The sequence below is a fragment of the Orcinus orca genome, chromosome 6, assembly GCF_937001465.1.
Source record: "Orcinus orca chromosome 6, mOrcOrc1.1, whole genome shotgun sequence".
NCBI lineage: Eukaryota > Metazoa > Chordata > Mammalia > Artiodactyla > Delphinidae > Orcinus > Orcinus orca.
Window position 1 is genome coordinate 28,376,820 of NC_064564.1, and position 26,092 is coordinate 28,402,911.

Sequence of the window (26,092 nt, forward strand, 5' to 3'; positions counted from 1 at the left end):
TGACCGTCACCCAAACTCTGACCCCGTTTGACTTAGAACTAAACCTTGTCCATGAACTTGGCTCTCATCTTCACCTTAACCCTGAGTCTCTAATTGACATTCCTCTTCCCTTGATGCTCATTATGATCCTGATCGTTAACATGTCCCTCACACTTGCCCTGAACTTGACTTATCTTTGACAATGACAGCTTCTCTCACACTGATTGTGAATACTGTGATAAATGAGATACTCACCACCTTCAATCTGATTCTGACCTTCAACTTCACTCTGCCCCTAGACTGAATCCTCACCTTGACAAGGACCATCATACTGACCCACCCTGCCCTTGAACTTGCGCCTTGATGCTGAACTACACTGTACACTCAACCTGAAACTAGTCTGCACCCCAAGCCTGACCATGATCCTGATCCTGACACTCATCTTGACCTAGACCTCCATTTCACCCTGACCTGGGTCCTCATCCTAATGCTGAGCCTCACACAGAACATGGACTCACACTTGGCTGTCACCGTTGACACCCTAATCCCATCATGACCTTGAACCTGATCTAGACCCTGACCCTGAAATTGAACTTCACACTGACACTGACTTTCATTATTATGAAGACTCATCCTCAGCCTGATCGTCACCTTCATCTTGACCCATCCTCACTTTGAAACTTAACCTTGAACTTGATTTTGACTATAAACCAAACTCTGACCCTCTGTGGTAAGCAGAATAATGTGCCCCTCCCGCAAAGATGCCCATGTCCTAACCTGTGAATACATTGCCTTACACACAAAAGGGACTTTGCAAATGTGATTTAAGGGTACAGACTTTGAGATGGAAAGAGTATCCTGGATTATGCAGATTGGGCCAATGTAATGGGGTTGGGGGGAGGGAGAGTTGGAGGAGGAGGACTTAATTCCTTCCAGCAGCAATAGAAAAGGAACCCACCTTGACTTTTAATTGACCTTGACCTTCACAATGAACATCATGCTCACCCTGACCCTGACATTACCTCACATTGATCTTGACCCTGAACCTGACACTGACTCTAATCCTGAACATCAACCTCACCCTCACCTTGACCCTGAATCCTACACGGAACTGGACATCCACTGTCAACTTGAATCCAACTTTCAATCTTACTTTCACCCTGACAATAACCATCATCCTAATCCTGACATTCATCCTCTCACTGATCCTCTCTAATGGAGCCTCAACCTGATCCTAACCTTGGCTCTCACACTGATCTTGAACTGAACCCTGGATCTAAAATTTCCCTTATAGTGACCTTGTCCTTGAACCTGATTCTGGCACCATGACCCTGACCATTCTCTTATCTTGATCCTTAACCTGACGTAGAATTTTACCTTGAATTGGACACTCACCCTCACTCTGATTCTGATCTTAATCACTCTGTCCCTGATCTTACCCTCATCCTGACTGTGACCCTGGCTGCTGTGACATTGAGCTTGATCGTGACCTTCACCCTTACACTAACTCTGATCTGATCTTGGTCAGGGCCACGACCAAAACCAGGGTCGGGGCTAAGGCTAGGTAGGGTGAGAGGCTGGGCAGGAGCCATGATGAGGGAGGTACCAGGTTAGGGCCAGGGCTTGGGCAAGGGCCAGTGCCAGTGTAAGACGGAGGCTGAGGGTCATTCTGAATGTGATTGTGAAGGCCAGGGTCGGGGCTAGGGCAAAGCTCAGGATGAAGGTGTGTACTAGGGTGAGTCAGGGTCAGGTGAGGGTAGGAACAGGAGTATGGTAGATGTCAGATGCTAATGAAGTCAAGGGTGATGATTAGGGCGAGGTTGAGGAAGAGGGTCAAGGTCTGGATAAGGGCCGGCACCAGGGCAAGGGCTCGGGAGGTGCTGGGTTCAGGGGCACCACAAGGTCCCGCGTGAGGGTCAGGGCGAAGGTCAGAACGAGGATGAATGTCAGTATAAGGGGGTGGGCAAGGGTCTCAGCGAATGTCAGGACAAGGGCAGAAGCCAGTCTGAGGCCAAGTAGAAGTGGGGCTGGTGAGCGGATTAGTAGAAGTGGGTGTTCCGAAAGGAAGCGCGGAGGCTGGGCGAGGATTAAGCGAGCGGGCGGGGCTCGGCCTGCGGGGGCGGAAGCGCAGCAAAGGCGTAGCCCGACCCAGGCAGCCATGGGGGCGGGCACTGTGGAGCCGCAGATGGGTTTGCACCAGCTGCTGCATGTGTTTTTGGAGGCCCAAGACATGCTCTGCGTCGCCCAGGTGGACAGGGTAGCGCGTCCTGTCCCAGGCGGGAGGCAGGGCTGGGCTCGTGGTCGGCCCGTCCCCTCGGAGCCTCAGTTTCCCAAATCTGGGAGGGGGCGTCGGACGGCCCTGAATCCGCGATCTGCAGAGGGCGCTTTTGGCCCCCGGGGTGGCGACCTCGGCGACCTATGAAGGGGTCTCTCTGAAAGCCTCTTATCCCTCCGTCCCTCCGTCCCTCCGTCTGTCGGTGTGTCCAGAGCTCCTGCGCGGTTGGCTTGCACCGGGCACCTGTGAACAGGGTTCACCCCTAAGATTGGCTTAGGGATCCCCACCTCTTCTGGCATATTCTGGAATTTCCCTTCTGAGGCCTGCCTGGAAAGCCGTGCTCTCCCCGTGAGTGGCACCTCCTCCTGCGGGCTCCGCCTGTCCCTTCCCAGCCAGTCGAACTGTACTGGCTGTGCGCCCTAAGTGCCTGTTTAGTGCATTAGTCTGATCTGCGCTTCTGCCCCTGTTGTGTTCCGAGCTCTTCCTCCTCTGTGCTCTTACGCAGCCCAACTGTAACTAAATGATCACATAGTGTACTTGTTAAATGTTTGCTTCCCCCCCCACCCCCGACCCCCGCTAGACTCATTCTTTTCTCTCTTGCATCGCTGTGTATATAACCACTGTATGATCACTGTGTGTATACACTCAGCGTATGGCTTGATATTTCGTGTACTCTAAGTAAATGTTTGTTGAGTAAATGAATTTCTTTACTTTTAAAATACATTATTATATCATTTTACAAAAAGATTAATAAACAGACCCTTACCTGAATTGTGTAATTATAACTTAAATGTATCAAGTAAAATACTGCGTTGTTATCCCCATTTTTACCAATAGGGAAAGTGAGTATCGTGCCGTGAGTGCATTGGCTGAGGTCACCCAGGTAGTCTCCCAGCAGATTTTGAAAGGGAGGTGCCGTTTACCCTTTGATAGCAGCAACTTCTCCAGGTTCTGGTTTCCCTGTTAGGTAAAATGAGGTCAATAAACCCTGCCTTACAGTGTCATCATGAAGATCAGCATCTAACAGAGGCATTCTCCAAGGTGGGTAACACCCATTTTGCAGGTTATATTACATACTATAATTTTATGTTAGGGAAGTAAGAACATCTCAGTTGGGTTTTGAACCGGGAACTATAGAAAAACAGAATGCGGAAATCTTCTTACTTGGTTTGATTATTGCAAAATATCAATTTTACATTCCTACTAGCCAAAAAGATTTCTTAAGGACTGAGAAACTTTGATTTCGGGTGAGTGAGGGCTGTGGAAGTAGGAACCTGGGCTCAGACAGGGTGGTTGTTATTTCTGCCAGGGCCTGGAAAGCCACGTATCTGGATGGGACCCTCAGTAGGTCTGGGCCACAGAAAGCTCCAGAGTGGTTTCTACTGAAGCTGTATAGGCTCCAGAATCCAGGGTGGCCCAGCTGGAGAGGCCAAGAAGTTCCAGGATGCAGGTGTGGGCCTGAGGGAGGGGGAGGCAGGGTACTCTGATCCCTTCCCAGGGCCACCTGAATCTCTTCCAGATACTTCTGCAGAGAGCAGTTTGTGGGAATAGGGCCTGTGTGCCCTCCCCAGGTAGCAGTTCTGTTCCTTCACCTTGGCATCTCTGGGACATCCCTTTAGCCAGAGCCTTAATTTACTCCATTGCAGCAGCCTTCTTATGGGTCCTGCTGCTCTGCCCTCGTTTCCAGTCCTTCCTTCTCTCTTTTTTTTTTTTAATTGGCCCTACCACATGGCTTACAGGATCTTACTTCCCCAACCAGGGATCCAACCCATGCCCCTTACAGTGGAAGCTCAGAGTCTTTTTTTTTTTTTTAATATTTATTTATTTATTTTGCTGCATCGGGTCTTATTTGCAGCACATGGGATCTTTGTTGTGGCACGTGGGATCTTTCGTTGCGGTGCACGGGCTCTCTAGTTGTGGCACACAGGCTCTAGAGCGCTCATGGGCTTAGTTGCCCCAGCATGTGGGATCTTAGTTCCCCGACTAGGTATCCAACCCGTGCCCCCTGCATTGGAAGGCAGATTCTTAACCATTGGACCACCAGGGAAGTCTCCAAATCCTTCCTTCTCATAGAAGCCTAAAACACAGTTTGACTTGCCACTTTTCCATTCACAGTTCTCACTGTTTTTGCCCTTCTGACTTCCAAGAGTTGGTCTAAGCCTGTCTCCAGCTCCTTTCTCTATGTTCTGATTAAGGCAACTTACTCATCATCTTTTTCATACTTCTGAATCTTTGCCCAAGTGGATCTTTCTCTCCCTGAAATACTTCAGCCATTTTCTTAGAGGATAACTGCTCATCCTTCAGGAGTTGATCAGTAATTACTTCTGAACCCCTTGGCTCCAACTGAGTTGGTCATTCTCTCCTTTGTCATTCATTATTTGGTGTGTTTTATTTGATTGTCTGAATTTGTCTCTAACTCCCCAGGGTGAGTGTTCTTGAGTGCAAGCACTGGGTCTCATTTAGCTCTCTGTCCCCTCCACAGGGCCTGGCAGGCTAGGCACTAATTGCATGTTGACTGACCAGATACTCTTCTAGGTCTGGAATGAGGCTTCAAGGACCAAGGAACTGTGGAGGTGAATGGAGGAAGAGCCAGGCCTGCTCAGGAGAGTATCCCTCAAAGGAGAGAGGGGTGTACTTTTCAGCACTCACTGCGTTTCTGCTAAGTAGACAAGAAGGGACAATCCACAGCCCTTACCAGCAGGAAACTCCTCCCTAGTTGGGGGTGTGAGACTTTTTTTACAGTGTATTGAAATATAAGCGATTTTGTTAATCAAGTGGAGGTTGATGTAGGTGGGGGTGCCAAACTCAGGGGCAGAAATGTACAGCAACTTGAATGCAGCTGGCTGATAGACAAATCAATAGACAAATGAACCACTTTTATTTGATTTCAACTTTGGTGTAACAACATAGTTATATAAGCATGTTTGATATTAGAACTTAAATAAAATTCAAAAAATTAAAAGTAGAAAATAAAAAATATTTTAATCATTAAATTATTAAATTTTTCTTTTCTGTTCATTCCTCCTTTGGAACCTGACATCTTTTCTTTTGTCCCAAGGGGTAAGTGTCAGATCTTCTGCCTCTTGTAGTATATAGGACAGACTATAGAGCCTTGACTATCAACTAGGAGCTACATTTAGTTTTAGTCTTTCCTTATGGAAAACAACTGTTCACATGAAGTTTCCTCCAAACATGGAGGGAATCTTTGCTTGATGGTTTTTATTTTTAGAATAACTGTGAATTGATAAATTTGAGAATTGTGGAATGCCAATCTTGCCATATTTAGTTTTCAGTATCATACAGCACTGTTCTGTTTGTTGCTTTTTATTCATTTTTTTATTGCTAATCATACTAATTAGAAAAATGATGTTAATCTCTAGTCAATTTTAAAGTAAGGGAACTTTTACTGGATTTCAGTCTTTATCTCTACAATTTGGGGAATGTACTCTACATAGAACATTCAATTCTGGAAATTTATTTCTCTGTAGATAAGTGGACAAGAGAATGTCTTGCCAAATGTGATTCTCAAAGACACTGTGTCACTAGAAATAAATGAGTTGACTCATAGATTGGTGTAACTATTTGTGGAAGCCCTTGGAGGGCAATTCTCACAGTTGAAATGGGTAGGATGCCAAACCCTAAACCCTAGTCTTTGTTCTCATCTTTACTGATAAGCTGGGGTAGGAATTTCCCTTTGAGTAACATAAGTAATATATTTCTTTCAGCAGTTCATAAAATCTCTTGAGCAGCTTATCACCTAACCCCCACATGTTTGCATGTGTTACCATATTGTGTGTACCTCCAGGTTCCTCAAGCAGATTCTTCAGCTGTCTGCAAGCCAAGTCATGAATGGGTTTTCGGTTCATTACTATTTTATAGTTTTTGGTGCTAAACTCTTTTTAGCCTACAGTCATTCTTTGGTATGGTATCCTTGACCTATGTTCATATAAAAAATACTGGGTTTATGCTTCTGGAACTGGGACAACTGCAGCAGCATTCCAGGAGCATCGTCACATGCACGTGTCATTTCTAATGTTGTATCTGTCATGGGTACTAGGCCCCAAAACTCTCCAGGCCCATAGAAACTCTTACAGACACAGTAATGAACATGGTTAACCGGTCGTATGTTTTTAATATGTACTCTATAATTCTAATTTAAAACACTGCAAGTTACTTCTTTAAAATGCTTCATGACCTTTTAAATTCTGCCATCTCTTTAACACACTATGCGTTAGATTTTTGGTTAAAATTGCAAATATTTGCTTTTGTTTAAGCAAAAAAAAAATATTTTTTTGTTTGTGTACAGTAGATTGTTTTGCTGTTAATTGCTTTCTGAAAGGTTTTGGTGCCATGGTGTTTTTTCACTTGATACATCCTTGTATTTCAGAGGCTTATCTCATACTTTACTCATGTGCACACTTCAGCCTTGTTGACAGTCTGCCCTTTTCTTGGTCAAATCACTTGGTTTTATTTCTTCTGAATATTGGTTATGGTTCCTACTTATGGTTTGATGTATAATGGCCTTAAATATGTAGAAATAGATTTCACTTCCACAAAGAAATGTTATCCCCCCTTTTTCTTAAACCACATTATCTTCTTAGTCTAGCTTTTATTTTCACACTGTTTAGGTTGAGATATGGGTACAAGAAATTTCCCTTTCTGTTTATTTCAACTAAAAGAAAGTCAACAACATAAGAATGATGATGTGAGGCAGCTGATACTCAGCCTCTTAGTCCAAGAGATAAAAGGGATGGTGAAGGCCATGGTGGAGCTAAAAGCTCATTCTTTTTTTTTTGGCTGTGCCATGTGGCTTGCAGGATCCTAGCTCCCCAACCAGGGATCGAACCCAGGCCCTCATCAGTTAAAGCAGAGTCCTAACCACTGGGCCACCAGGGAATTCCCTGAAAGCTCATTCTTGTCTGAGGAGTACCATTCTGTGTGGCCCCAGATAAATTTTTCCAGGTGAGAATTTGATTTCAGTATAGCTAGATATCTTCTTCTTTTACCTAATTTGTATGTGAAATCTCTTGATTTTTAAGTATTGACAGCTAGTTCAAGTAGGCCAATCCTATGCAGGCCAGACAAGGTAATCTGGATGCCCATTCTGCCTGCAGGCTGTGAGTATGCTACTTCTGGTAGAAGGAACAGGGTTTCGGTGAGGACAGGAAAACCCATATCCGACATAAGCACTGGATCCTTCCCAGTGTGTTAGAGGTCACTAGTGCCTAGTACAGAGCCTGACACATAGGTGCTCAGTGAGTGTACAGGCTTTGAATGGAGAGAAACTCTTTGCGTTGTACTTATTGGGACCATGGGCTGTGAGCTACTTATTTCCCACCCAGCCTTATTTTTCTCCTCTGTGAGATATGACTGGAGTCCTCTGATGCTGTATCAACTCTGGTGACTGTAAATTTTGAAAGCCTTTGTCCATGGGGCCTCCCTAATCCTCTCCCAGATGTTCACTCTCCTTGTGTTTTACTCCCATGGCACTATAGGCTGCCCCTTCTGAAACTTAGCATTTCTCTCCAGAATTTTAGTTTTACTTATCCTCCTAACCACCAGCTGAGAGTACTCATAGGGCAAGGGCCATGTCTCACTCACTTTGGGGTCCACAGACTAGGTGGGATTCAGTATTCTCCATAGTGTGGATGAGCTAATGTTTTATCTTCAACAGCCTTATAAGCGAGTTGCTATCATAGAATTGACAGTAGTTATTGATACATACAAGTTAAGGATGCAGACTCTTGGAAATTGGTGGATTAATGACTTCTGAAAATTTTCTGTTCCATAAAAGCAATGAGAAAACTGGCATAAATTGTCAAAATCAACTTTTACAGAACTCTGGAAATTAACCAGAGACTTACAGTAGTCTGGGAAGTGTTTATTCAAGAAAAAAATGGCTTATTCTCAGTAAGAGCAGCAAGTGTTCACTTGCTCTGTTCCCATAACAACCTTCCAGCTTTGTGTTAGTCTTGAATACCAACAGTTCACAATCACAGTGAAACCAGGAGCTGCAGTCACTGGAAGGGTAAGAATGGGTAAGATTCTTCAAAGCCTTATTCCCAGAGAATTGTCATTGTTCAACCTGTCTGGTGTTTCCTGGAAGAGCTCACATGTAAGCTGTCTTTATTTTACCTTGCTTGAAGTTCACCCAATGTGAAAAACCTTTACTTTGGGGCATCTGTCAAGACAACTAAAGAGAATTGATTTACTTTTTTTTTTTTTTTTTTTTTTGTGGTACGCAGGCCTTTCACTGTTGTGGCCCCTTCCATTGTGGAGCACAGGCTCCAGACGCGCAGGCTCAGCGGCCATGGCTCACGGGCCCAGCTGCTCTGTGGCATGTGGGATCTTCCCGGACCGGGGCATGAACCCATGTCCCCTGCATTGGCAGGCAGACTCTTAACCACTGCACCACCAGGGAAGCCCTGATTAACTTTTTAATTAGTCTTTAATCAGAGTTGATGAATGATAGTTAAGGAAACAATAGGCCAACCAAAGAGTTTAAAAGGAAAACTGGGAATGTGATGTCCTTAGGGATTTTGGAAAGCTCCAACACATTCCTAGGAATCTAGAAGGCCAAGTGCTTATTCAGGGCTGTGTGCTAACTCAGGGAAGATATAAAAGGGCTCCAGACTTTTACCTCTGGTTAACCTTGAGGTTCCATGGAAGCAGGAAGTGAAGACTAAGACAGAGAAGTCAACTGCCTGGCTGAGTGTTGAACACATGCCCCAACCTGCACATAGAGCGTTTGGCAATCACTAGGAAATTTAGTGGTTCCAGAAATTTAGGAAATATCTGTTCTCTCATTACTGCACATTAATTTAACTGAACAGAGACATAAGTGGCCCTACATAACAAAGAATACAGACTTTCAGAGTTCAGAAACTTTTCAGAGTTACTCCACTAAACAAACAAAAAATAATAACAGCTATAATAAAACAGGGGTGGGGTGGAATCAGATTTCCAGAGTTCTGCATTATGTTATTTAAAATGTTCAGTTTTCAACAGAAGTTATAAGTCATGCAAAGATATAAAGTGTGGCTAATATGCAGGAAACAAAGCAAACAATAGAGACTGTCCCCAAGGAAGCTCAGGCATCAGACTTACTAGACAAAGACTTTAAATCAACTATTTCAGTATGTGCAAAGAACTAGAGGAAACCATGTGAAAAGAACTAAAGGGAAGTATGAGAACAGTGTCTCATTAATAGAGAATATTAATAAAGAGAAATTATAAAAAATAACTAAACAGAAATTATGGAGTAGGAAAGTACAATATCAAATTAAAAATTCAAGAGCAGATTTGAGCAGGCGGAAGAAAGAATCAGTAAACTGGAATATAGGTCAGTTGAGATTATCCAGTCTGAGGAACGCAATGAAGCTAAAGATGAAGAAAAATGAATAGTGCCTAAGAGACCTGTGGGACACCATCAAGCATGCAAGCAACAAATAATAGGGAGTTCCAGATGAGAGGAGAAAGAAAGTAGAAAGTATTTAAAGATATGGCTGAAAACTTCCCAAATTTGATGGAAAATGTTAATTTACACATCCAGAAGCTCAGTGAGCTGCAAGTAGGATAAAGTCAAAAGAGTTCCATTTCGAGACACTTTATAATCCAACTTGAAAGCCAAAGACAGAATCTTGAAAGCATCAAGAGAGAAGCAACTCATCATGTACAGGACAACCCCGATGAGATTAATGGTTGATTTCTCATAAAAAACCATGGAGCCCAAAAAGGAGTGGGCTGATGTATTGAAGGTGTGGGAAGAAAAAGATTGTCATCAAGAATTCTATATCTAGCAAAATGAAGGAGAAAATTAAGACATTCCTAGATTAACAAAAGCTCTGAGAATTTGTTGCTAGTAGATGTGCCCTACAAAAAATACTAAAGAGAGTCTTTCAGATTGATATGAAAGGACATTAGACAGGAACTTGAATCCACGTGAAGAAGTAGCACCAGTAAAGTAGCCACATAGGTGTATATAAAAGGCAACATAAATGAATTGTTTGTAACTCCTTTTTTCCTACGTGATTTAAAGGACAACTGCATAAAACAATAATTGTGACTCTCCATTGGGTACATAATGTATGAAGAAGTAATTTGTATGACAATAACAGCATGAATGAGAGGGGCATAAAATGGAGCTACACAGGAGCTAAGTTTTTTGATACTATTAAGTTGATATTAATCAAAACTAGATTGTCATAAATTAAGATTTTATCCGGTAATCCCCAAGGCAACCACTAAGAATTAAAAGAATATACAGTTGAAGAAATGACAAGGGAATAGGACATAAGAAAATACTTAATACAAAAGAAGGCAGTACCAGAGGAATAGAAGGAAAAATGCATAGAAATAAGCAAAATGACATATGTAAATCCTATCTTATCAGTTGTATTAAATATATATGGATTAAACACTCCATTGAAAAGGCAGAGATTGGCAGAAGGGATTAAAAATATCCAAGTATATGCTCTTTACAATAGACACATTTTAGATTCAAAGATACAGGTTGAAAATAATAGAATGGAAACATATACCATGCAAACAGCAACCAAGAGAGAGCTAGAATGACCATGCTAATAACAGACAAAATAGACTTTAAGACAAAAAGTGTTACTAGGGACAAAGAAGGATATTTTATAATAATAAACAGATCAATCCATCAAGAAGATCTAAAAAATTATAAATGTATATGGACCTAATAACAAAGCAACAAAATGCATGAAGGGCTGACAAAATTGAAGGGAGAAATAGACAGTTCAACAATAGTTGGAGGCTTCAAAAAAATGCAGACTCTTGAGTTGCAGTTGCATGACCAAGGCTGCATGACCCTGGGTTAGTTGTTTAACCCCTCTCTCATATCTAAAATGGAGATGAGGACCTACTTCATGGGGTTGTTATATAGATTGACTGGAAACACAAAAAGCACCTATTCCTGACATGTGGTGAGCACTCGTTCAGTGTCATATCATTATCCCCATTTAACGGTGGAGGAAACTGAGGCCTACATAGGCAAAGTGAGTTGTCCAAGCTAGTAGACGGTGAAGCTGGGAATCAAAGCTAGGCCTACTGATGCCAAAACACCTTCTAATGACTCCTGTTCTGCCTGGGACTGTGGGGTCTTTGTTTCAGGCAGCTGTGTCTGAGACGCTGGTCCTCCTGTAAAGCCTCCCAGATGACCCTGGGCACACAGACATGGAAACAGTACTATCTCTGCCGATCCGAGCTGGAGTTCCAAATGGAATCTGGGTGGCCAGAGAAGGATTTTATCTGCAAAGCCATTGCTGGGCACAAAGGTATGGGGTGGGGAAGGTGGTAACTGTGCATTCCCACTCTTTCCCTGGTCAGATCTCCAGGGATTTAGTTTTTCAGCCAATTAGTTGGAAAATGCCACATAATGAGGACATACCCTGCTATGTTCTATACCTCTGTTATCATTTGATCCTAACAGAGATCATTACATCTATTTCAGAGTAGAAAGAAACAGAAACTAAGAGATAAGGATGTTGTAACTGTTGTTCACAGTAACATGGCTGGTGGGTGGTAGGCAGTCCTGGGCATGATACCCAAATTGTAAGTCTGAAGTCCCAGATCTTTCTGTCCACTGCTGTCCCCAGAATCAGCACCTGTCATGCTCCTGAGAGAGAAGAGGAATGACTTGCCTGCCTCCCCTTCACTAAGTTGAATGTTCACATCCCAGGCATCCATGTTTGTGCTTAAGGCAAGTCTGTGTTCTCTTTCAGGAGAGATAGATGAGCTGGCCTACATTTCAACCAAAGAGTACTGGTTTGATGGGCGGGAGAAGTCCGTGGTGTGCGCCGTGTCATCAGATGGCACCGTGTGTGCCTGGGATCTGCAAGAGGTGAGCTGTTCAGGAGGGGGCCAGGATGAGAAGTGACCAGATGCTGCTATGTCCTCAGTCTTAGCAAGGCCCTTTGCCTTTATTCTTTATCATCACAGCCAACTTGTGAGGTGAGTAGTGGGAGCCCCATTGTACAGATGAGAAATCTGAGCTGCAGGAGGCTCCGTCGCTGTGCCAGGTCACACTTCAGACTTGAGTCTGATTGATCGCAAATGCCCTTGACTTTCTGCTGTCCTGCCTCAGGGAGATGGGCATTTTTGCAGTGCCTGATGGAGGCTGTTTATGCAAGGGGATTGACAGCTGCCATGCCCAGTTCTGTGCTGTCCACATTGGAGCCAATGCCTGCCTCTGGGTGGTTTTTCCCAGATAATGCAGATTTTACTCACCCCACTTGCAAACTTAAGTGTTAAAACCTCGATAACTTGGTTGGTACTAATTGTTAAAAGCTTTCCTATCCATTTTCATATTCTCTGATTGCTCTTTTTTGTCGTTTAAAGGATACAGTTATTTGCCTCATATGTCTTTCCTCCATGGTCAGTTTTTTCATTTGTTTATGTTTTTTTTCTCTTCCACGTGCTTTATTTTCCTCATATACATTGTGATGTTTGACATTATAATTTCGAGTGAAGGTCTCTGGTGACTGATGGGTGCAGGTGGCTGGTTTCTGTTTCATTGCAGTTGTGTTGCCCTGACCCACCTTAGGCTGTGGACATGAGACCACACAGGCTTCGATGAGGGGCTCTCGGGCAGGAAGAAGACCTGAAGGCTGGGAGGTTCCATAGTTGCCAAAACAAAAAGGTCTTGACTTGAACATAAAGAGCTTTGGTGCTGGGGTGGCAGACCTTTTCTGTAAAGGGCCAGAGAGCAAATATTTTAGGCTTTGCAGACCACGTGGTCCTGTTGCAACTACTTAACTATGTGGCTGAAATGCAGAAGCAGCTGTATACAAGTAAACAAAAAGGGAGTGGCTGTGTTCCAATAAAACTGTACTTATGGACACTCACATGTGAGTTTCTTGTTTTTTTCATGTGTCATGAAATATTCTTTGATTTTTTTTTAACGAAAATACAAAAATGGTCAGTGGGCTGGGTTTGGCTGCAGGCCATGGTTTGTTGAACTCTAGTGTGGTCCATTGGTCACAGTGTGGGACTGTTAGACAGGGCTAGACCCCTCGGCACCTATTCTGCCTGGCTTCCCAACCTTAATCCTCTTTGTGAATACATCTCCAATCTTATTTTATTTTTAAAAAGCTCAATCATTTTGTTGGAGTCATGCATTATGTAGCCTGTTTCTGAACTCTGTTTCCCTGGTTGCTACTTCCTATTCTGAAATGGGAAGGGGAGTTTCACTGCTTCTTTACCCACTTCCATACTACTAGCCACTGGCGAATAATGTGTATTCTCCGAGACCTAGTTGACATGAGCCAGTCACCGGTGCTGAGTCCCTACTAGTAATAGTCTTGTTAGCTGTTTAAGCAACAGAAATCAACTGTTGATTTGCTGATGTGAGGGGGAAGAAAAAAAAGAATGGAAGAATACTGGGATATCATGATTGGAAAAAGATCATGCTAACATGATAACACTTGATAGAAAAAGAACCGTAATAACTCCAAATTGGAAACAAACCCCATGTGGCAACTCTGAGAAACTCAGAAACAGCAATTAGAGGATTGGTTCTCTGATGCCCTGTCCTAATGTGCTGTGGGCCTGCTGGACCCGGGCTCTTACCTCGCTGTTCTAGCTTTCAGAATCGTGGGAGACACCATGTATCTGGGAATCAGCCCATCTCGGACCAGTCATTTTCCTCTGTGCTAATGGCCTTCGCCAGGCCCAGCCTGTGGTGGCACTGCTGGGCACACCACTGGGAAGGGCATGTTCTGAGCAGGGCAGTTGTAGATATGCAACAGAAACTGTTTACAACTACAAGGCTGAATTAGCTTATCTGTAAACCTGGGTTCCTTGGGGACCAAGTGAGATGCTCCACGTGGAAGTTCTCTTTATGCAGCCCTGCACAGCCCAGGTCCTGAGTACAGCCCAGGTCCCCAGCACAGCCTGGGTCCCAAGCACAGCCCAGATCCTGGGCAGGGTGGGTAGTGTTGGGTCCTGCCTCCCTGCCCAGCCTTCTTTAGTTGAGCCATAGGTAACCACTGGGAGTGCTTCAGACATCCTGTGCCCAGTGCACATGAAGGACCCCACCCTCAGTCCCCCTGCAATGGCACCAACCCCAGGCAGTCTCAACACCCATGCTCAGCCACTGCTCTCCTCCAGGACACACCTGTCTCCTCTGTGGTAGAACATTGCTCCTGTGTTGTGTTCCCTACCATGCTGTGCAGCCTGTGAGGATGGGGATCACATCCTTTACACCTGCACGTCCCCATTGTGCACTGGGTGATGGTCAAATGAATGAAAATAATAAGCGTTTAGGAAATAAATGGGCCCTATGTGAGTTGTTACATTAATTTTGTTGTTGCCTAGGGCACAGAGCTCTGTCGAGCCCTCTACAGCCTGCAGCTCTGGTGAATTTGGTGACTTACCCTCGGCTGCAACTGGCTGTCACCGTGGATGAGCGGGGACTGATCAAAGTATGCAAAGCAGAGAACGGGTGTAAGCAAGCCTCCTGCCTGCCTACATACTCGTCTTCACTGGAGGCCTGTGACTTTCCAGAAGGCCCCCTCCTGCTGGTGAGTGACCCAGCTCTCAGGAACCTCTGCTGTTTCCCAGGGTCTGTGGACCTGGCACCAGACCGCTGTGCCAGGTGGCACTTCAAGCCAGGCCCTCCACATGGCAGACCAAGTGACCACGTAATTCTGCTCAGTCCCCCAAGGTCCTCCTTGCCTGCCACATGGAGGGCAGACTCCTCATCCCCCTTCGGCTCTAGTGTGCCACAGCCTGTTCCCTGGCCCCATCTCTGCAGCCTCTCACCCTCTCAGAGGTCCAGCCCTGTGGGCTGCCTGTGTTTTCTTGTCCACGGGCCCCTGCTTTCCTGTCTCCTTGTCCTACTCATAGTCTTTCTTCTCCTTGCAGTTCCTTCTCACTACTGCATTCTCACCCTTCTTTCCCCCTTTTCAAGTCTCCACAAGGGCCCAACTGAAAGGAAAACTGAGGCATATTCGACAGAATGCAAGCATTTGCTTCAGATGATGAAGGCCTTCTGTTGCCAGGACATTTGTTTTAGAGGTGATTCTTGGGCATTGGGAGGGAGCATTTGGCCAGAGAGAAATGGCAAAAGGGGGTGTTAGCCGGCAGATTGAGGAAGTGGCTCTCACCTGGGGGCAGTATCCTCCTCCTGGAGGGAAGGAGGTCTTTGAAAGCAGGGGCAAACTGGCATCGCAAATATCAAGATGAGCAGACATCCGGGAACAGTTTCATATGTAAACAGAACTAATTCTGTAAAAGAACTAAGCTTGTAAACAAAAAGGTAAAACCTGATGAAACAGATTTCACATAAACAACTCTAGTTGTTTAAAGAAGACTTTGGAATAAGTGTAATTAACATCTCCAGAGCAATTTGAGAATATATTGTATAGAAGAAGAGGAATCCACTAAGGTTCTCTCTTGGGAATGGTAGAGCACATGATTCACACATACTTGTCAGTGAAGGACAATTAGAAAAATTAGAAAATATATCAAGTAAGAGAGCTAAAAAGAGCAAACGGTTTCTAGGCCAAGATTCAGAAGATGGCAGAAATCAAAGTGCTAAGCCTAAAAATGGGGCTGCTTTTGCCCTGGAGATGTTTACTACAAAGCTAAGGGGCTGAGCAGAGCTTTAATAGCCAAGTAGACAAAAGTTGGACTGCAGGTCCACCAAGGAATGGAGCCCTGTGAATCCTCTTACATTGGGGTGGGTTATCAAGTTGCAACCTAAGAGTGAGGGTGGTCTGAAAGTAAACAGTCCCTGCACTGGCTGCAGCTGCCCAGTTACTGGGTGGGAGTAAATGAAAATCCTTTCTGGAGAAGGTTAACAACTCCCAAGGCCTCTCTTTTCAAATACAGTGTGCAGGACTCACTTAGAGATAAGTAGGCACATGAGGTAAGATGATAAGAACTACCCAAGGCAATCTACAGATTCAGTGCAATCCCTATCAAACTACCATTGGCATTTTTCACAGAACTAGAGCAAAAAAGTTTTTTAATTATATGGAAACACAAAAGACCCCGAATAGCCAAAGCAATCTTGAGAAAGAAAAATGGAGCTGGAGGAATCAGACTCCCTGACTTCAGACTATACTACAAAGCTACATTAATCAAGAGAGTATGTATCCTGCTACTTTACCAAATTCATTGATTAGCTCTAGCAGTTTTCTGGTAGCATCTTTGGGATTCTCTATGTATAGTATCATGTCATCTGCAAACAGTGACAGCTTTACTTCTTCTTTTCCGATTTGGATTCCTTTTATTTCTTTTTCTTTTCTGATTGCTGTGGCAAAAACTTCCAAAACTATGTTGAGTAATAGAGGTGAGAGTGGGCAACCTTGTCTTTTTCCTGATCTTAGTGGAAATGCTTTCAGTTTTTCACCATTGAGGACGATGTTGGCTGTGGGTTTGTCATATATGGCCTTTATTATGTTGAGGAAAGTTCCCTCTATGCCTACTTTCTGCAGGGTTTTTATCATAAATGGGTGTTGAATTTTTTTATTTTGGGGTGTTGAATTTTGTCGAAAGCTTTCTCTGCATCTATTGAGATGATCATAAGGTTTTTCTCCTTCAATTGGTTAATATGGTGTATCACGTTGATTGATTTGCGTATGTTGAAGAATCCTTGCATTCCTGGAATAAACCCCACTTGATCATGGTGTATGATCCTTTTAATGTGCTGTTGGATTCTGTTTGCTAGTATTTTGTTGAGGATTTTTGCATCTAGGTTCATCAGTGATATTGGCCTGTAGTTTTCTTTCTTTGTGACATCCTTGTCTGGTTTTGGTATCAGGGTGATGGTGGCCTCTTAGAATGAGTTTGGGAGTGTTCCTCCCTCTGCTATATTTTGGAAGAGTTTGAGAAGGATAGGTGTTAGCTCTTCTCTAAATGTTTGACAGAATTCACCTGTGAAGCCATCTGGTCCTGGGCTTTTGTTTGTTGGAAGATTTTTAATCACAGTTTCAATTTCAGTGCTTGTGATTAGTCTGTTCATATTTTCTATTTCTTCCTGGTTCAGTCTTGGCAGGTTGTGCATTTCTAAGAATTAGTTCATTTCTTCCAGGTTGTCCATTTTATTGGCATAAAGTTGCTTGTAGTAATCTCTCACCATCCTTTGTATTTCTACAGTGTCAGTTGTTACTTCTCCTTTTTCATTTCTAAATCTATTGATTTGAGTCTTATCCCTTTTTTTTGTGATGAGTCTGGCTAATGGTTTATCTTTTTTGTTTATCTGCTCAAAGAACCAGCTTTTAGTTTTATTGATTTTCGCTATCGTTTCCTTCATTTCTTTTTCATTTATTTGTGATCTGATCTTTATGATTTCTTTCCTTCTGCTAACTTTGGGGATTTTTTGTTCTTTGTTCTCTAACTGCTTTAGGTGCAAGGTTAGGTTGTTTATTTGAGATGTTTCCTGTTTCTTAAGGTAGGATTGTATTGCTATAAACTTCCCACTTAGAACTGCTTTTGCTGCATCCCATAGGTTTTGGGTCGTCGTGTCTCCATTGTTATTTGTTTCTAGGTATTTTTTGATTTCCTCTTTGATTTCTTCAGTGATCACTTGGTTATTAAGTAGTGTATTGTTTAGCCTCCATGTGTTTGTATTTTTTACAGATCTTTACCTGTAATTGATATCTAGTCTCATAGTGCTGTAGTCAGAAAAGATACTTGATACGATTTCAATTTTCTTAAATTTAACAAGGCTTGATTTGTGACCCAAGATATGATCTATCCTGGAGAATGTTCCATGAGCACTTGAGAAAAATGTGTATTCTGTTGTTTTTGGATGGAATGTCCTATAAATAAATCAATTAAGTCCATCTTGTTTAATGTATCATTTAAAGCTTGTGTTTCCTTACTTATTTTCATTTTGGATGATCTGTCCATTGGTGAAAGTGGGGTGTTAAAGTCCCCTACTATGATTGTGTTACTGTCGATTTCCCCTTTTATGGCTGTTAGTATTTGCCTTATGTATTGAGATGCTCCTATGTTGGGTGCAGAAATATTTACAATTGTTATATCTTCTTCTTGGATCGATCCCTTGATCATTATGAAGTGTCCTTCTTTGTCTCTTCTAATAATCTTTATTTTAAAGTCTATTTTGTCTGATATGAGAATTGCTACTCCAGCTTTCTTTTGATTTCCATTTGCATGGAATATCTTTTGCCATCCCCTCACTTTAAGTCTGTATGTGTCCCTAGGTCTGAAGTGGGTCTCTTGTAGACAGCATATATATGGGTCTTGTTTTTGTATCCATTCAGCCACTCTGTGTCTGTTGGTGGGAGCATTTAATCCATTTACATTTAAGGTAATTATCAATATGTATGTTCCTATTCCCATTATCTTAATTGTTTTGGGTTTGTTATTGTAGGTCTTTTCCTTCTCTTGTGTTTCTTGCCTAGAGAAGTTCCTTTAGCATTTGTTGTAAAGCTGTTTTGGTGGTGCTGAACTCTCTCAGCTTTTGCTTGTCTGTAAAGGTCTTCATTTCTCCATCAAATCTGAATGAGATCCTTGCTGGGAAGAGTAATCTTGGTTGCAGGTTTTTCTCCTTCATCACTTTAAATATGTCCTGCCACTCCCTTCTGGCTTGCAGAGTTTCTGCTGAAAGATCAGCTGTTAACCTTATGGGGATTCCCTTGTGTGTTATGTGTTGCTTTTCCTTTGCTGCTTTTAATATGTTTTCTTTGTATTTAATTTTTGATAGTTTGATTAATATGTGTCTTGGCATGTTTCTCCTTGGATTTATCCTGTATGGGACTCTCTGTGCTTCCTGGACTTGATTGACTATTTCCTTTCCCATATTAGGGAAGTTTTCAACTATAATCTCTTCAAATATTTTCTCAGTCCCTTTCTTTTCCTCTTCTTCTTCTGCGACCCCTATAATTCGCATGTTGGTGCATTTAATGTTTTCCCAGAGGTCTCTGAGACTGTCCTCAGTTCTTTTCATTCTTTTTTCTTTATTCTGCTCTGCACTAGTTATTTCCACTACTTTATCTTCCAGGTCACTTATCCGTTCTTCTGCCTCAGTTATTCTGCTATTGATCCCTTCTAAAGTATTTTTAATTTCATTTATTGTGTTGTTCATCGTTGCTTGTTTCCTCTTTAGTTCTTCTAGGTCCTTGTTAAATATTTCTTGCATTTTCTCTATTCTATTTCTAAGATTTGGGTCATCTTTACTATCGTTATTCTGAATGTTTTTTCAGGTAGACTGCCTATTTCCTCTTCATTTGATAGGTCTGGTGGGCTTTTACCTTGCTCCTTCATCTGCTGTGTGTTTCTCTGTCTTCTCATTTTGCTTATCTTACTGTGTTTGGGGTCTCCTTTTTGCAGGCTGCAGGTTCGTAGTTCCTGTTGTTTTAGATGTCTGTCCCCAGTGGCTAAGGTTGGTTCAGTGGGTTGTGTAGGCTTCCTGGTGGAGGGGATTAGTGCCTGTGTTCTGGTGGATGAGGCTGGATCTTATCTTTCTGGTGGGCAGGTCCACATCTGGTGGTATGTTTTGGGGTGTCTGTGGCCTTATTATGATTTTAAGCAGCATCTCTGCTAATGGGTGGGGTTGTCTTCCTGTCTTGGTAGTTGTTTGGCATAGGGTGTCCAGCATTGTAGCTTGCTAGTCATTGAGTGAAGCTGGGTGTTCGTGTTGAGGTGGATATCTCTGGGAGATTTTCACCGTTTGACATTACGTGGAGCTGGGAGGTCTCTTGTGGACCTGAAGTCAGCTGAAGTTGGCTCTCCCACCTCAGAGGCGCAGGAGCACCAAGAGCCTTTCATCCACATGGCTCAGAATAAAAGGGAGAAAAAATAGAAAGAAAGAAAGAGGATAAAATAAAGATAAAATAAAATAAAGTTATTAAAATAAAAAATAATTATTAAGAAAAAAATTTTTTGAAAAATAAAAAGAAAACGGACTGACAGAACCCTAGGGCAAATGGTGAATGCAAAGCCATACAGACAAAATGTTACACAGAAGCATACACATACACACTCACAAAAAGGAAAAGGGGAAAAAATAATATATCTTGCTCCCAAACTCCACCTCCTCGATTTGGGATGATTTGTTGTCTATTTAGGTATTCCACAGATGCAGGGTACATCAAGTTGACTGTGGAGATTTAATCCGCTGCTCCTGAGGCTGCTGGGAGGGTTTCTCTTTCTCTTCTTTGTTCGCACAGCTCCCGGCGTTCAGCTTTTGATTTGGCCCCACCTCTGCATGTAGGTGGCCTGAGGGCGTCTGTTCTTCGCTCAGACAGGACAGGGTTGAACAGCTGATTCGGGGGCTCTGGCTCACTCAGGCTGGGGGTGGGAGGGGTACGGATGCTTGGCGAGGCTGCGGCGGCAGAGGCCAGTGTGACGTTGCAGCAGCCTGAGGCACGCCGTGCCCTCTCCTGGGGAAGTTGTCCCTGGATCACGGGACCCTGGCAGTGGCAGGCTGCACAGGCTCGCGGGAGGGGAGGTGTGGATAGTGACCTGTGCTTGCACACAGGCTTCTTGGTGGCAGCAGCAGCCTTAGCATCTCCTGCCTGTTTCTGGGGTCCGCGCTGTTACCGTGGGGGTCCGCGCTGTTACCGCGGCTCGCGCCCATCTCTGGAGCTCCTTTAAGCGGCTCTCTTAATTACCTCTCCTCGAGCACCAGGAAACAAAGAGGGAAGAAAAAGTCTCTTGCCTCTTCGGCAGGTGCAGACTTTTTCCTGGACTCCCTCCCTGCTAGCCGTGGTGCACTAACCCCTTCAGGCTGTGTTCACGCTGCCAACCCCAGTCCTCTCCCTGCGATCCGACTGAAGCCCGAGCCTCAGCTCCCAGCCCCCGCCTGCCCCAGTGGGTGAGCAGACAAGTGTCTCGGGCTGGTGACTGCTGGTCGGCACCAATCCTCTGTGCATAAATCTCTCTACTTTGCCCTCCGCATCCCTGTTGCTGCGCTCTCCTCCGCAGCTCTGAAGCTTCCCCCCTCTGCCACCCGCAGTCTCCGCCCGCGAAGGGGCTGCCTAGTGTGTGGAAACATTTCCTCCTTCACAGCTCCCTCTCACTGGTGCAGGTCCCATCCCTATTCTTTTGTGTCTGTTTTTTCTTTTTTCTTTTGTCCTACCCAAGTACGTGGGGAGTTTCTTGCCTTTTGGGAGGTCTGAGGTCTTCTGCCAGCATTCAGTTGGTGTTCTATAGGAGCAGTTCTACGTGTAGATGTATTTCCGATGTATCTGTGGGGAGGAAGGTGATCTCTGTCTTACTCTTCCGCCATCTTCCTCAACTCTAAAGGGTAGTCTTTCCAACAAATGGTGCTGTCGAAAATGGATATCTGCATAGAAAAGAATGACATTTGATCCTTACCTTACACCATATACAGAATTGACTCAAAATGGATCAATGACATAAATATAAGACCTAAAACAACAAAACTCTTAGAAGAAAACACAAGACAAAAGCTTCATAATATTTGATTTGGTAATGACTTCTTAGAAAACAGTGAGTACTGACAATGATATGGTGAATTTGGCATCCTTGTGCACTGTCAGTGGGAATTTAAAATGGTACAGCTACAATTGGAAAAAAGTATGGAGGTTCCTTAATAAATTAAAAGTAGAATTACCATATTACCTAGAAATTCCACTTCTGGATATATACCAAAAACAAAGTAGGGTCTTGAAGAGATATTTGTACACTCACATTCCTAGCAGCATTATTCATATTATTTAAAACAAGGATGTAACTCAAGTGCCCATCAAATGATGAATGAATAAGCAAGATGTGTTATATACTTACAATGGAATATTTCATTGTTTTATTCTAAAAACTTCATGTTTAGGAAGGAAATTCTGCAATATGCTACAACATAGTCAAACCTTGAATACATTATGTTAAGTGAAATAAACCAGGAACAAAAAGACAAAAACTGTATAAGTCCAGTGATATGAGGCATTTACAGTAGTCAAAATCAAAAAGACAGAACATATAATGGTGGTTGCCAGAGGCTGGGGGAATGGAGAAGTTGAGTTGTTTAATAGGTATACAGTTTCAGATTTACAATGAAAAGAGTTATGAGGATGGATGGTGGAGATGGCTGCACAACAATGTGAATGTATTTAGTACCACTGAACTGAATGCTTACAAATTATTAATATGGTAAACTTTATGTTACATATATTTTAACTCAATAAAAAAGAAAGGTTAGGGCTTCTCTGGTGGTGCAGTGGTTGAGAGTCTGCCTGCCGATGCAGGGGACACGGGTTCGTGCCCTGGTCCGGGAAGGTCCCACATGCTGCGGAGCGGCTGGGCCCATGAGCCATGGCTGCTGAGCCTGCATGTCCGGAGCCTGTGCTCCACAACGGAAGAGGCCACAACAGTGAGAGGCCCATGTACCACACAAAAAAAAAAAAAAAAAAAGAAAGTTTAAAAAAAAAAAGAAAGAAAAAAAAGAGACATCACTGAAAGCTAACATGAAACAAAGCTGTGTCTGGGTCCCACTCTGCATCCTGTCTGGGTTTGCTGGCATCACAGAAACCCATCTGGATACTTGGCAAGTTTGAGAATAGGATGTGGGCACCTGTAGGAAAGTTCAATGTGTCAGTGACAAATGCTTCCCTGCCACTTGGAAGGGCACCTCACATTGGGTATAATGAATTAAATGGTGCCCCCACTGAATATGTCCATGTTCTAATCCCTGGAACCTGTTAGTGTGACATTATTTTGGAAAAGGGTCTTTGCATATGTAATTATATCAAAAACTTATTTGCAATCATTCTAGATTATCCAGGTGGGCTCGAAATCTAATGACAAGTGTCCTTATAATAAGAGAAGAAGACACCGACAGAAAGGAGAAAGACCATGTGAAAATGGAGGCAGAGATTGGAGTGAGCAGCCACAAGCCAAGGAATGCCAACAGCCATTCACTGAAGTTGGAAATTGCAAGGAAAGGAATCTTTTCTAGAGTCTCTGGAGAGATCATGGCCCTGCAAACACCTTGATTTTGGACTTCTGGCCTCCAAAACTGTGAGAAAATAAATTTCTGCTCTTTTAAGCCAAAAAAGAAAGAAAGAATGGCTGATAACTTCCCAATCTGGGGAGAGAAGATTTGGACATACAAGTTCATGAAGCTAATAGGTCAACACCAAATATCAACCCAAAATGTTCTTCTCAAAGACACACTATTAAAAAACTGTGTAAAATCAAAGACAAAGAGAGAATTTTTAAAACTGTCAAGAGAAAAACAAACCCTCACATAATAAAGGAACCCCCAATAAGTCTATCAGCGGATACTCAGTGGAAACCTTGCAAGCGAGGAGAGAGTGGGATGAAAAATTCAAAGCGCAGAAAGAGAAACACTGCCAAAGAAGTTTACCCAGCAAAGCTATCTTTCAAAAATGAAGAAGAGATGTTTGTTCTCAAATAAAAGCTGAGGGAGCTATTCTACACTAGACCTGCCTCACAAAAAATGCTGATAGGATTTCTTCAAGCTGAAAGGAAATGACAGTAATTACTAACATGAGAACGTATGAAAATATAAAACATTCTGGTAAAGGTATGTATATAGACAAATTCAGAATATTGTAATATTGTAATACAGTGTTGTGTTAATCACTTTAGTATAAAGGTTAAAGGATAAAATTATTTAAAATGACAATAATAATAATGTGTAAAAATATACAATATACAAAGAGGTAAATTTTGACATCAAAAACATAAAATGTGGGGTGGGGGAGTAAAAGGGTAGCATTTTTGTATGCAATTGAAGTTAAGTTGTCATCAACTTAAAATAAACTGTTACATCTATGTTTTATGTAAGGTTCATGGTAACCACATAGCAAAAACCTACAATAGATACATAACAGTTAAAGAGAAAAGAATCAAAGCTTACATTACAGAAAAGCATAAATTCACAAAGAAAGCAAGAGAGGAAGAAAGAACAATGGAACTACAAGAGTCAGAAAAATATTAATAAGATGGCATTAGTAAGTCCTTACCCATCAACAGTTATTTTAAATATAATGGATTAAATTCTCCAGTCAAAAGGCAGAGGAGCTGGATTTTTTTAAAAAAAGATCCAACGAAATGCTCCCTACAGAAAACTCACTTCAGGTTCAAAGACACATACAGACTGAAAGTGAAGGGGAAAAAAATATTTCTGAAAATGCAAACAACATGAGACCATGGATAGGTATACTTATATCAGACAAATTTTATTTAACTTTTTAACATTTTTATTGAAGTATAATTGCTTTATAATGGTGTGGTAGTTTCTGCTGTATAACAAAGTGAATCAGCTATACATATACATACATCCCCAGATCTCCTCCCTCTTGCATCTCCCTCCCACCCTCCTTTATCCCACCCCTCTAGATGGACACAAAGCACCGAGCTGATCTCTCTGTGCTATGTTCCTGCTTCCCACTAGCTATCTATTTTACATTTGGTAATGTATATATGTCCATGCCACTCTCTCACTTCTTCCCAGCTTACCGTTCCCCCTCCCCATGTCCTCAAGTCCATTCTCTATGTCTGCATCTTTGACAAAGAGACTTTAACTCAAACACTGTAACAAGAGACAAAGAAGATCATTACATAATGATAAAGGGGTTGATTCACCAAGAGAATATAACAATCATAAATTCATATGCACCCAACATTGGAGCACCCAGATATATTAACAGTGAAGAAGGCAGAAATAGACAACAATACAATAATAGTAGAAGACTTTACTATCCCACTTTTAACAATGAACAGACCATATAGACAGAAAATCAATAAGGAAACACTGGACTCAAACTATACTTTAGGCCAAATGGACCTAACAGACATATGCAGAATATTCCATCCAAGAGCAGTGGAATACATATTCTTCTCCAGTGCACATGGAACATTCTCCAGGATAGATCATATGCTAGCTCACAAAACAATTCTCAGCAAGTTTAAGAAGACTGAATTGATACCGAACAACTTTTCAAACCATGATGGTATGAAACTAGAAATCAATTAACAGGAGAAAAACTGAAAAACTCAGAAATATGTGGAAATTAAACAGCACACTCCTCAACAACCAGTGGGTCAAAGAACAAATCAAAACAGAAATGAAATATCTTAAAACAAATGAAAATGGAAACACAACACACTAAAACTTATGGGAAGCAGCAAAAGCAGTTCTAACAGAAGTTTGTAACAATATATGACTACGTTAAGAGAAAATAAATATCTCAAATAAACAACCTAACTTCACACATCAAAAAATTTAAAGAAAAGAACAAACTACATCCAAAGTTAGCAGAGGAAAGGAAACAACAAAAATCGGAGCAGAATCAATGAAATAGAGACCAGAAAAACAATAGAAAAAAATCGAACAGCACATTAAAAGGATCATACACCATGATCAAGTGGAATTTATCTCTGTGGTTCAACATATGCAAATCAATAAATGTGATACATCACACTAATAAAATGAAAGATAAAAATATAATCACTGCAATAGATGGGGAAAGCATTTGATGAAACAAAATATCCTTTCATGATAAAAAAAAACTTCACAAATTGAGTATAGAATACAGGTCATATTCAACAATCCTATAGCTAAAATCACACTCAAGAGTGAAAGGGTGAAAGCTTTTCCTCTAAGATCAGAAACAAGGAAACAAGACAAGGGTACCCAGAGTGGCACCACACATATTCAACATGATACCAGAAGTCCCAACCAGAGAAGTTAGGCAAAAATAAGAAATAAAAGGCATGCAAATCAGAAAGAAAGGAGTAAAACTGTTTTCAGATTTATGGTCTCATAGATAAAAAATCCTGAAGACTCCATCAAAAACTGTTAGCACTAATTTTTAAAATTCAGTGAAGTTCCAGGATACAAAAATCAACATCCAG

The 26,092-nt window shown here is 42.3% G+C and overlaps 1 protein-coding gene across 1 annotated transcript; it reads left to right on the forward strand.

The window, feature by feature from the left end:
* Positions 1-331: 331 nt before the first annotated feature.
* FBXW12 (F-box and WD repeat domain containing 12) lies at positions 332-25,948 on the forward strand. Its single transcript, XM_049711544.1, has 6 exons — positions 332-2,236; positions 4,790-4,827; positions 11,390-11,553; positions 12,001-12,126; positions 14,603-14,799; positions 22,983-25,948. The coding sequence occupies exons 1-6, from the start codon at positions 1,919-1,921 to the stop codon at positions 23,163-23,165; spliced, it is 1,026 nt and encodes a 341-aa protein (XP_049567501.1). The 5' UTR covers positions 332-1,918; the 3' UTR covers positions 23,166-25,948.
* Positions 25,949-26,092: the final 144 nt, after the last annotated feature.